The sequence below is a fragment of the Bos javanicus genome, chromosome 2 (assembly GCF_032452875.1).
Source record: "Bos javanicus breed banteng chromosome 2, ARS-OSU_banteng_1.0, whole genome shotgun sequence".
Classification (NCBI taxonomy): domain Eukaryota; kingdom Metazoa; phylum Chordata; class Mammalia; order Artiodactyla; family Bovidae; genus Bos; species Bos javanicus.
In genome coordinates this window covers 111,906,574-111,919,850 of record NC_083869.1, presented here as the reverse complement: position 1 = coordinate 111,919,850, position 13,277 = coordinate 111,906,574, and the positions used below count along the sequence as shown (strand labels likewise).

General features: G+C 38.5%; 1 protein-coding gene across 2 annotated transcripts; it reads left to right on the top strand.

Moving 5' to 3' along the window:
* Positions 1-1,637: 1,637 nt before the first annotated feature.
* On the top strand, positions 1,638-7,183 carry SCG2 (secretogranin II). Of its 2 annotated transcripts, none has more exons than XM_061386448.1 (2): positions 1,638-1,744; positions 4,908-7,183. In XM_061386448.1, the coding sequence occupies exon 2, from the start codon at positions 4,922-4,924 to the stop codon at positions 6,761-6,763; it is 1,842 nt and encodes a 613-aa protein (XP_061242432.1). In that variant the 5' UTR covers positions 1,638-1,744; positions 4,908-4,921; the 3' UTR covers positions 6,764-7,183. The 2 variants fall into 2 exon arrangements, with proteins under 2 accessions (XP_061242432.1, XP_061242427.1); XM_061386443.1 differs by lacking the exon at positions 1,638-1,744 and adding an exon at positions 1,935-1,956.
* Positions 7,184-13,277: the final 6,094 nt, after the last annotated feature.

Here is a 13,277-nt window from a genome sequence, read left to right as displayed (position 1 = left end):
ATATCTTAACCAGGAGATCAAAGAGAGAAAATCAAGGGTACTTTTCTCAAGATTTTTTTTTTCCTAAGGTTTTAAACTATTTCTGTTTCCTCAAGGAGTTCAAGAGTATTGTGGTTTACCTAGAATAGTTAGAAATCATTAAGCAAAACTTGATAATGGAAACCTCAGCTCAAGCTTCTTTTCCCAGAACCCTTCCCATCTAAGATTTCTAGACTGAACAATGCTCCCTATTGTGTCTGCTGGCTGACATCTTTCTTAGTGCTTTTCAATTTATATCAAATAAAAATAATCTGTTGTCTCTTATCCTAAAATAAAAATAACCTGTTTGTCTCTTATCCCCTCTGGACCAATATATATATTGGGTTGCCCCAAAAGCTTGGTTGTTCAGGTTGTTCCATAACATCTTATAGAAAGACCAAATGAACCTTTTGGCCAATCTATCAAATATGTATGCATATATACATGTAGATACTATTCATCTTTGTGTCTAGCACTTAGTAGGCATTACAACTTACTGAATGAGTAAATCAGTGGCTAATTATTCATTTAACAGAGACAAAGTTATCTTTTATATAGCAAGATTCTTTTGCTTAGTTTATTTCAAAATATATCGTTTTTAAGAAAATCATATCTTTAATGAAATGAAATTAAAAATTTAGACTTATACAAATTATAAACTATATAATCAGGTTACCTGGTAAAGCACAACAATGATTATGACTACAAGTCTGAGAGGTTGGAAGTTAAGTATTAATACTATATTATTTCTTGAATTGGTCACATTTATGAAATGTATTTGATTCATCTGATTCAACTGGAGGAAGAAAATATTTATAGTATAACTTTCTTTCAGTTACAAACTAATTACAGTTGCATATGTGTCACACTTTTCTCAAACGGCGAATTTTTTTTTTCTTTTTCTTATTGAAAGTATTCTCAACTTCTGAGCTTCCCTTTTTGAGATCAGATGTTGTAAAAGATGCCAACAGATTCATATAGAATTATCAACTATTAGACCTGAATCCTTAGAAATACACACTTCAAAATTATATTGAAACCCTAGACTAAAATCCTAACTCATTAGAGCCTTGAGGTCGACTCATATAAAAAAAGAGAACACTTTTTTATTCAAATAAACATGATTTTAAAAACAATGCTACTTGTGGTTATGATATGAAATACGACTTCATATTCATAACGTGTATTCTGTTCCTCTTGGAGCGTATTGAGGAATGTTAATGTAATTTCTTTGTGGCCACTGAAGAAAAAAGTCCTTATCTGTAAAACTTTCTTTTAACAACGATGACAACAACGACAATAGCAACAGGAAACCCTTATCACAAGCTGTTTGGACACAGATGAGATTATATTGCAATTAGCCACGTCTATCTGATGGATTTTTCTAAGGGAAATTGTGCAGGGCATTTTATTTCAAGCCTCAAAGATTTTGTTAAAAGAAAGGGAACTGCAGTTTTTGCCACAGAAAGACAGGTGGCGTAAGCATGCAACTTTTTTTTTTTTTTTTTAAATCTTTAAAGTGATTATTTTCTCTCGGGTTCTTTGAAAAAGCTCGCCTGTGCTCCGGTTTGTGGCTGAGTGGGTGACGTCAGTGTGGCAGTGCGGAGTCAGGCGCGGCGGCTCTCTATAAGCCGAGGAGCTGTCCGGGTGCTGAAACGGTCCGAGCAGCTCAAGCCGCGGACCAGGAGGAACATGCTGTGGACTTCCTCTGCCATATAAATAAGAGGTAAGACTGCTTTTCCCTTCTACTTACTGGAAAGTTCTAAATTGCGTATTCTCTCCTTAATTCCTAGCTAAGAAGAAAAAGACCATTTGGCAAGCTTATATCTATAGAATAACTGATCGGCAACCTGCTGCTCATCTGGCAACCTAAGGACACTGTATATATGTACATATATATGCATGATTGCATCTGTGATTTACACTGCTTGCTGTCAGGTATTTATTAACCATTGTGTTATTTAGATAATCATATATAAGAACATGAAAAAGTTAAGGATATTTGTGTCAATACACATTATTAATGTAAAGTTAACCAAGCCTGACATTTTGTTTCTTTCCTTAGTTTATTGTTTCTTCCCCTAAGGACCAGATACAAGGACAGGGATACAATTTATATACTTAATATTCTTAACAGCAGGTGTCCGATGATTCAAAGACTGTTAAACAGGTTCCGGTGATAGAAGTAACCAATTTTGGAGCTAGGTTTGTTTGTTTGCTTGTTTTTTCTTTGACATTTACTTTGCAAGAGCTCAAATTTAACTAACTGTATAAAATTATTTTCTCAATTGGTATGCTCTGAAAGGGCTTACATTATTGTCTACTAATTTTGGTCCTAGCAAAGTAAGACTAGAACGAGCTTCTTCGTTTATTCAGGGGGAAATATTATCTTGGATTTTAGGTTGGATATGACCATGGATTACAAAGAGATAACTGAGATGTATGAGGAAACATTTATAACCATATAAATTATTTATTATTATGCTTTGGTTGAAAGAGGTTGTACAACATTTTGCTAAATATTTTGAATGGCACAAGTGTTTCTTTTTCCTGTATCCTAACTAATTGAATTGCTCAAATTTGATAAATCCAGTTGCATTTGTCAATGCTCTAGTATAATTTCAATAGAAAAGACATTTTAACGTATAAGGTTTTTAGGTTCAAACTCTACATAGAACATCAGAACTGTTAAAACCACCTTCACTATTTAGATAAGCTGCTACCAGTTCACCTAAAAAAATCCCTTGAGTCTTAGTCAAAGGCAATAACTATGTCACCCAAACTGAATCTGAGTAAATGACCAAACGGTAGCTCTTGGTAGGCCTGTGGTTTAAATAACTGCATGAATATTCTGCCCCAACACCACAGCAAAGTTCACCTACAAAATAATGATTTTAAAGATCAGCACATAACCTAGCATATAACTGGGTTAAGGATACTTCAGGGTAATGGTTTCAAAGAATATACATTCACTAAGATTCTTAAAATTGCTAGTCCAAATGCCAATGTGGAAAGTTGATTTTCAAATCTAAACTAATCCTGAAATAATATAAAGAAGAATGCATAATGTACTTTTATTTAAGCCTAATAAGTTATAAATACAATTTGCTCTAGTAAATATTGATTCATAGTAAGTATTTTAGAAGTTTTCTCTGACATGCCTTTAAATATTTTCCCTTCAGTAAATTAAGTAGCCAAATTAATGTAAGTGCATATTTTAAAAATTAATTTAAATAATCATTTTAATAAATAAGTCTGTACTAAAGAAATTTCTGTAAGTACAACATTTTTAGATTCTAGAAACTGAAAATATTACTTAAATATCAATATGATCTAGTGAACAATGATATTTTCTACAATTGATGTCTAAGCTAACAGATAATGATATCCAATAACTTAACTTATATATCACAAAACCATAATTCGGTTAAGATATCATGAGCAAACATAAAATTCCTTTACTTTATTTGTAACAAAATTGCACATATTAAAATAGATTTCAATGTTAGCAATGCCAAATGTAAAACATGTAAAAACTAATCCTCTTACTATAAGGCCTTGAAGAAAAAGAATGAATGAAAAATTTTAAATGGAAGAATTCAATACACTGGATGCATTTTTCTTAATCGGGAATTACATAGTGATTATTTTAAAATTTTCTAACAGAATGAGTCATTTGAGATTTCATAGGTCCACACCCAAATAGACACAGAGTCAAGCTGAATTTGAACACTTACAAGTTCAGAAATAGACTGGTTCAGAAAACTTATGTTCTCTCTGTAGCATCTGTTATTATTTACTATATCTCTTGAGGACTGAGGAAAATATAATCATGATTGCATTTTACAAGACAGTCACAGTAAAATTATTAGAAGAAATATGGGGCACAGATGTTTTAAAACAGTTTATATTTTGGTACATTGGTACATTTACACTGAAATAAATATCACTGGATATCATGGATTTTCTTTTTTTTTGCAATTCTGACTATTGTGCTTGTGTATCCTAATAGTACCCTGTGTGCTATTACATCAATCAAGGTGAATGATTATAAAATACCAGACTTCTAAATTCAATATTTTGGAATTCATTGAGTAAATAAATACTGCTTTGAGGATATTAAAAATAAAAAAACTTTGTTAAGTTTGCCAACTAGCTTGGACTTGAGAAGACCCATATTCTGGAGGTCATTAAGGTACAGACCTTCCAAAATTAGTAATATGATTTGGTATCAGACTAAAGGACAAGTTATTTCTGAAAATATGTATGAATGAGACTCATCCACAAGAGAATTCAGTATGATTGACATTAACATGGAATATAACTTCATCTTATATAGTAATGTCACCTTTGTTGTGTTTCTACAACAAATTAGATGGATAGGTCAGTAATTAAACCAATGGTTTTTGATAAGGATATAACTCTCTATGTGTGTGTACATGCATGTTTTAAATTGAGCCATCTAATTTTTCTGCCAGTGATTTCAATATAAATGCTGTACAAATAACTAAAACTCATCTTGGAAAAATCTTTATTTAACAGAAATAATGTATACTAAAACAAAACATGTCTTATCAGTTAAAAAATCATACTTGAGAAACCTCATATCAGTGTTTTTGCTATTATTTTAACCAAAAGAATGCCATATAAATTTGATGCAAAACGGGCAACAATTTTGCTAAAGATTCCTGTGGTTAGCTTATGAAGATTGTGTATGAAACATTTATAGTTTTCAAAAAGAGTCATCCTAAATTAATGTGGAGTAATGTGGAGTAATGTGGAGTAATCTCTACTATGTTCTTTTTCCCCTCAGTGATTAATTACTTTTTTTGCTATAGAGTCAAACAGTCAGTTTCATTTGTGTTAACTCATGTTTTCTATGCTTTAAGGAAATCTTTCAAACATGGCAGAAGCTAAGACTCACTGGCTTGGAGCAGTCCTGTCTCTCATCCCTTTAATTTTCCTCCTCTCTGAAGCTGAAGCTGCTTCATTTCAGAGAAACCAGCTGCTTCAGAAGGAACCAGATCTCAGATTGGAAAATGTCCAAAGGTTTCCCAGTCCTGAAATGATCAGGGCTTTGGAGTACATAGAAAAGCTCCGACAACAAGCTCACAAAGAAGAAAGCAGCCCAGACTACAACCCCTACCAAGGTGTTTCTGTTCCCCTTCAGCAAAAAGAAAATGGTGACTTGCCAGAAAGTTCGAGGGATTCCCTGAGTGAAGATGAATGGATGAAGATAATAGCTGAAGCTTTGAGACAGGCTGAAAATGAGCCCAAGTCTGCCCCAAAGGAAAACAAGCCTTATACTTTGAATTCAGAAAAGAACTTTCCAATGGACATGCCTGATGATTATGAGACTCAGCAGTGGGCAGAGAGAAAGCTCAAGCACATGAGATTCCCTCCTATGTATGAAGAGAATTCCAGGGACAACCCCTTCAAACGCACAAATGAAATAGTGGAGGAACAATATACTCCTCAAAATCTTGCTACCTTGGAATCTGTCTTCCAAGAGCTGGGGAAACTGACGGGACCAAACAGCCAAAAGCGTGAGAGGGCTGATGAGGAGCAAAAACTTTACACAGATGATGAAGATGATATCTACAAGGCTAATAACATTGCCTATGAAGACGTGGTTGGGGGAGAAGATTGGAACCCAGTAGAGGAAAAAATAGAGAGTCAAACCCAGGAAGAGGTAAGAGACAGCAAAGAGAATGCAGACAAAACTGAGCAAATCAATGATGAAATGAAGCGTTCCGGGCAGCTGGGCCTCCAAGATGAAGATCTCCGGAAAGAGAGTAAAGACCAACTCTCAGATGATGTCTCCAAAGTAATTACCTATCTGAAAAGGTTAGTGAATGCTGCGGGAAGTGGGAGGTCCCAGAATGGGCAAACCGGGGAAAGAGCAATCAGGCTCTTTGAGAAACCACTTGATCCTCAATCTATTTATCAGCTGATTGAAATCTCTAGGAATTTACAGATACCCCCTGAAGACTTGATTGACATGCTCAAAACTGGAGAGAAGCCAGTGGAACCAGAGCAGGAACTTGAGATTCCTGTTGAACCTGAAGACATCTCAGAGGTTGACTTAGACCATCCAGATCTGTTCCAAAATAAGATGCTCTCCAAGAATGGCTACCCCAAAGCACCTGGTCATGCTGTGGCAGAGGCCCTACCGGAGGGGCTCAGTGTGGAGGACATTCTAAATCTTTTAGGGATGGAGAGTGCTGCAAATCCAAAGCCTCCATATTTTCCCAATCAGTATAACCGAGAGAAAGTTCTGTCAAGACTGCCCTATGGTCCTGGAAGATCTAAAGCTAACCAGCTCCCCAAAGCTGTCTGGATGCCAGATGTTGAAAATAGACAGATGGCATATGAGAACCTGAATGACAAGGATCAAGAATTAGGAGAGTACTTGGCCAGGATGCTGGTTAAATACCCTGAGATCATGAATGCCAACCCAGCGAAGCGAGTTCCCAGTCAAGGCTCAACTGAAGATGATCGACAGGATGAGAACCAAATTGAGCAGGCCCTCAAAGAGCATTTGAGTCAACACAGCTCTCAGGAGACTGACAAACTGGCCTCGGTAAGCAAAAGGCTCCCTGTAGGGACCCTGAAGAGTGATGATACTCCCAACAGACCGTACTTGGATGAAGATCTGTTAGTGAAAGTGCTGGAATACCTCAACCAAGAAAAGGCAGAAAAGGGAAGGGAGCACATTGCTAAGAGAGCAATGGAAAATATGTAAGCAGCTTTCATTGATTGCCCTATTTTCACCCCTCCCATCCCAAGCAAACCCCAATATTTCTCTTTAGTGTGTTGACTTCTCTCTTGTTAACACTGTAATACCTTTAAATGCTGTACAGGCAGATGATTCCATTTCACTGGAGTGTCTGCTTCACTTACTCTGAACTGTTCTCTTGTGTATGGGTATGTGTAAATGTTATGACTTCTGAATAAAAATATTAATCATAGCCCTAATTCAAGAAAGATATCTATGATAGTGTTTAATAGTGTATCTAATAGCCGTGGCATTGTTGATGCTCACATATGATAGAGTGTCCTACAAGTCTCTTGAAAGTTTTTAATATTTACTGAATTATTTTGTTACTGTCTGTAGTGTTTTGTGGAGTACTGGAGCAAAAAAAAATAAAGCATTATAAATATATAGTTTTACTTATAAGGCCTTTTCTATTGTGTGTTTTATTGTTGCTTAATAAACGTTATTTCTGGACAACTTTGGGTTATTCATTCTGGAAATCCAGAGGCAATGGCTGTGGATCAAGCAGTATGGAGCTAAAGGAGAAAATTATTTCCTTCCACAATCAATCCAGGTAAGAAATAATGAATGGAAATACACGATCACATTATACATTTGTAGAATGCAATATCCTCTAGCAGCTCACTACCTAGAGCTTGCCTTTAGTTTTTTCGTGATTATGGAATAATTTCTATTTATACCTTTTACCCTTGACTTTTGTAAATAAAAACATTTAAGTTTTGAAAAAACTTAAAAAGAAGTTTAAGCACTGAAGAAGAGATGGGCATAGGGCAATTGGAAACAACTAGACTCGGAAACAATCTGCCTATTTTCAGCTTACCCTGCTCCCCTGAAGACAAAACTCCTACTCTTTTGTATGGTGTGAGAGGGGCCAAAGGACCCCCAAACTGACTGTTAGATAAGTGAATGGCACAGGCACAGTGGAGAATACATCAGCTGCCTTCTCTCTGTGTCCGTGGGCTGGAGAAAATCCAGAGTGGGTGAGGCTGTACAGAATTGTTATAATGTGCATTACTTCAGGGGTTGATGCTATCAGCATCCTGACATATCAACAGGGAATCAACAATAGCAGCAGCAAGAAAATATATAGAGCAACAGAACAGCAGTGCTCATAAAAAAACAAGGAAATAAATCACAGTTACTATTTATTGAATATTTATTGTGCACTGGGCACAAGACTAAACACTTTACCCCATTCAGTCTGTGCTGTATCACTGTCAAGGGCCTCTTACTATCCCCTTTTACATCAGAAAAAGCAAAACTCAGAAGGGTTAAATAGTTGCCCCCAAATCACTCAGTGTCATGAGTTGCCAAAGCCTGTGTTCCTAACCTAACTCCACCGCACTGCCTCTCTGGGAATGGTCTTTCAGCTGACGGTTGGGGCACTGGTGGTGGGGTGGTGAGAGGCTTATGCATCTCAGTGTGGGTCATTTCCATGAGAGGGCATCTGTGTGTGTGTGTGTGTGTGTGAGGGATGGAGTGCTGATTTAGTCACTATGTCATGTCTTACTATTCGCGGCCCCGTTGACTGTAGCCCACCAGGCTCCTCTGTCCATGGGATTTTCCAGGCAAGAATACTGGAGTGGGTTGCCATTTCCTTCTCGAGGGGATCTTTCCGACCCAGAGATCAAATCCTGGTCTCTTGCATTGCAGACAGATTCTTTACCATCTGAGCTACGAGGAAGGGAGGGTGGAGAGGAAATCCTTGAATGGTCAAAACACACTAAGAGGGTCCTGCATACCTTTGGATAAACACTGAACTTTCGTTTTCCTGTTTTATAACTTTGCCCAGACTCTTTTCTGTTCAATTATCATACACTCTCAATGAATTCTAAAATCTGTAAGTGGAAGAGAGCTTAGAGGTGAATTGTCTCTACAGTGTCTCTTTCTAATAAGTGCTTTTTATTCAAATACCTCACAGTGAAATACTATGAATTAAAGATTATGCAGAGATCTAGGATATTTGTGGGGCTTAAAGTCTAAGTGCATATTTATACACCATTCTTTGCAGATGTCCACATATGTCATCTACCCATTAAACGTTTTCTTCAATTTTCTGTTTCATGCAGCCAGCCACTCCTTGTGTCCTAAATCAACAATCTTTCCATGGTCACCCCGAGCAGAAATGTGACCTTGACACCTGTCTCCACCCAACAGAAACTTGCCCTCCCTGTGGTGTGTGAATAATCTACGGGGAGGTTTGAAAATTAGAGCAAGTTAACTGACATGACACAGCTGATGAGGCCCTGGGCTGGGGTTTACACACAGATCAGTGGGATGCCAAATCCTGCATTCATTCTGTGGGACCATGTTGCTTTTTCTCAGTCTCAGTTACGCTTGAGATTCCCCGATTCTCTAACGGTGACATTTCTGGCACCATGATTAGCAGTTGGGGAGATATTTTAATTTGGGATATATGTACTCTGCGTGACTTCTCTCAGACACCAGTCAGCAAGCATCTTTGCCCTTTTGCAGCATCACCATATTCCCCAGCTATTGAGTCATCAAATGTATTTATTTCTGATCCAAAGATATTTTTTCATAAGTGTTTCAGTACACTGCTTACTAGCATAAGAAATTAAGCTCTAAGTATATTTCAAGGAAGTGGATGACAAACTAATTGAGATTAGGGCAACATTGCCCTTTTTCCTGCCCAGAAGCCTCTTTTCAGCAGAAGTCAGGAAGTAGCTTGAGCCCTCCTCACCAGTGCCCTCTGCAGGCCACTGCTGGAAGAGCGCACTATGACTGCCCTATGGACTCCCCTTTGTAGGAGTCCATGCCTCCATCAGGAGTCAGATGGCCCAGAAATCCGTATCTGTTGTCAAGACCACCATCTATCAAGTCTTCCCTCCCCTCAACACTCACAGCCTCTCGAACCTACACATTTTGAGGACAGTTAAGACGAAGCTGCCCTGGAGAGGGCATGACAACCCACCTTAGTATCCTTGCCTGGAGAATCCTTTGGACACAGGAGCCTGGCGGGCTACAGTTCATAGGGTCGCAAAGAGTCACACACGACCAAAGTGACTGAGCATGCATGCACGCACTCAAGACAAAGCTGATGATGCCCTTCATACAAAGTTTCCAAGTCACCCCTTATTTCAGTTCAGTTCGGTTTAGTCGCTCAGTGTCGTGTCCAACTCTTTGTGACCCCATGAACCGCAGCATGCCAGGCCTCCCTGTCCATCACCAACTCCCGGAGTTTACCCAGATTCATGTCCACTGAGTCAATGATGCCATCCAGCCATCTCATCCTCTGTCGTCCCCTTCTCCTCCCGCCTTCAGATTTCCCAGCATCAGGGTCTGTTCAAATGAGTCATTTGCATCAGGTGGCCAAGGTATTGGAGTTTCAGCTTCAGCATCAGTCCTTCCATGAACACCCAGGACTGATCTCCTATAGAATGGGCTGGTTGGATCTCCTTGCAGTCCAGGGACTCTCGAGAGTCTTCTCCAACACCACAGTTCAAAAGCATCAATTCTTCGGCGCTCAGCTTTCTTCACAGTCCAACTCTCACATCAATATATGACCACTGGTTGACTAGACGGACCTTGGTTGGCAAAGTAATGTCTCTGCTTTTGAATATGCATCTAGGTTGGTCATAACTTTCCTTCCAAGGAGTAAGCATCTTTTAATTTCATGGCTGCAATCACCATCTGCAGTGATTTTGGAACCCCCAAAATAAAGTCAGCCACTGTTTCCACTGTTTCCCCATCTATTTGCCATGAAGTGATGGGACTGGATGCCATGATCTTAGTTTTCTGAGTGTTGAACTTTAAGCCAACTTTTTCACTCTCCTCTTTCACTTTCATCAAGAGGCTCTTTAGTTTTTCTTCCCGTTCTGCCATAAGGGTGGTGTCATCTGCATATCTGAGGTTATTGAGATTTCTCCCAGAAATCTTGATTCCAGCTTGTGCTTTATCCAGCCCAGCCTTTCTCATGATGTACTCTGCATAGAAGTTAATTAAGCAGGGTGACAATATACAGCCTTGACGTACTCCATTTCCTATTTGGAACCAGTCTGTTGTTCCATGCCCAGTTTTAACTGTTGCTTCCTGACCTGTGTACAGGTTCCTCAAGAGGCAGGTCAGGTGGTCTGGTATTCCCATCTCTTTCAGAATCTTCCACAGTTTATTGTGATCCACACAGTCCAAGGCTTTGCCACAGTCAATAAAGCAGAAATAGATGTTTTTCTGGAACTCTCTTGCTTTTTTGATGATCCAACAGATGTTGGCAATTTGATCTCTGGTTCCTCTGCCTTTTCTAAAACTACCTTGAACATCTGGAAGTTCACGGTTCACGTATTGCTGAAGCCTGGCTTGGAGAATTTTGAGCATTACTTTACTAGCGTGTGAGATGAGTGCAACTGTGCAGTAGTTTGAGCCTTCTTTGGCATTGCCTTTCTTTGGGATTGGAATGAAAACTGACCTTTTCCAGTCCTGTGGCCACCGATGAGTTTTCCAAATTTGCTGGCACTTTCACAGCATCATCTTTCAGGATTTGAAATAGCTCAACTGGAATTCCATCACCTTCACTAACTTTGTTCCTAGTGATGCTTTTTAAGGCCCACTTGACTTCACATTCCAGGATGTCTGGCTCTAGGTGAGTGATCACACCATCATGATTATTTTGGTCATGAAGATCTTTTTGTATAGTTCTTCTGTGTATTCTTGCCACCTCTTCTTAATATCTTCTGCTTCTGTTAGGTCCATACCATTTCTGTCCTTTATATATAATAAGTTATACCAACCCAAATATGTAGCCTCTACAGCTAATGACATTTATGCTGCTGCTATTCTTCCTGACAGCTGGAAGGCTAGGAAGTCCCGTGGGCTTTGATCAGGGAACTTCTGAAGGGTGAAAAGAACCAGCGACTGAAAAGCCAGAGGAGTTTTTCTTGGAGAGTTTAAGCCTTTTGATTTGGAACAAAGATGACAATTTGTCTGCAAGTGTTCAGACAGTGTCTACCTTCTAAAGAGTTTTTATAGCAATCATCAGCAAGTTTTTTTTTTTCTTCTTTTTTCTGGAGGGTCAAAGCTACATGTGTATTTATAGGTAATTTCCATATCATTTACATATGCCTACCTCCACTCTGCTCTCTAGTCTCAGGACTTTTTCAAGTCAAAACGTATTGTTTACTCCTTGAGGCTTGTTATTTTATCAGACTTTCCCCCCCTTGATTTCCTTTTATTAAATCATTATCACTGTTGTGACTTTAGATGTCACAGGGAGCAGTGGATGATGGGGTGAAAGGTCTTGGTGAAGTTGGGCTCTAAAATCTGTGCTAAGACATAGTGATGTAAGAGCCACACTGGTACTTCCTGTTGCTCCAGCACATCTTCATATGTCAATGCTTTCGCTTCTTCAGCCTGCTGGACTCCTTTAACATTTTGTTGCTTTTTAGCATTTAGTGTGCGTGCTGCCACCTCCATCAAGAGTGCATTGATTGCTCCTTTTTCTCTGCTTTCACAGTGATTTTCTTTTACCTTTGTTCCAACATTTTTTTTTTTCTTGGTCTTGCTACATAGCTATGGCTATTCATCTTGACCTGTTTCACCTGTTAAATTATAAACTCTTTGAAGTCAGAAACTTGCTCTGAATACCCTCTCCGTGTCTTCTATAATGCCCAATCCATGGCTCTTTCCTGTGAGCTGCTCAGTAAACATGCACTGATTAAATGAGAAGGTGTAATCGAGCATACTTCCTCTTTGCTATCTTGTGCTTTATGAAATATGTACCTTTTATAACCTCATCTCAGCTTAATAGAAAAAAGAAGTGCTTACTGTGCCTCCCACATGGTCATCTCAGGGCTTCTTTAGCCTTGGTGCTTTCAGAACATCTGAAATCCCAGAATAGTACCATGGTTTATGCTTTAAAGAGTATCTAATTTACTATTTACCTTAATTTGAGTTTGAACCCAACTGTAGCTCCCCACACTGGTATCCCTTTTTAACTGGCCATTTTCTAATCCTGAGAATCTAGAAACACTCACGAGTTTGCTATTTTAAACAGTGAAGTTCTCACACATGTATTACACGGTGCATTTGGACCACCACGTCATAGCTTAGCCTTTCTAATGTTGACTGGCATATCAATTCCTGTATCATAGCTCAAAGACTTTGACTTTCAGACTTCAGTTCCAGAAAGTTCCTCTGACCTGATGGATTGGAACATTTACTTGGAGAAGAGGCTTTGGAGATAATAAACGAAACAAAACAAAAAACAAAACTGACTAAAATTCTAGCTTCGTGATTTATTTGAGCAGGCACTTAATCTAGCTGGATCTAAGGTAGGGATTATACTTACCTTATAAGGTTATTGTGAGGCTTTATCAGTAATGTGGGTGAAGTGGTTTTACCATGGGGGGAACAAAGTAGTTGTGAAATATGTAAGGTAGAATTTCCCAATTAATTATCAACAACTATTATTAGCCATCTACAATGTGTAAATCCTAGTATTAGACATTATGTAGAGAAGGATAGA

Coding starts and splice junctions, on each gene's coding strand:
- SCG2 (XM_061386448.1), top strand. CDS start 4,922: ATGGCAGAAGCTAAGACTCACTGGCTTGGAGCAGTCCTGTCTCTCATC.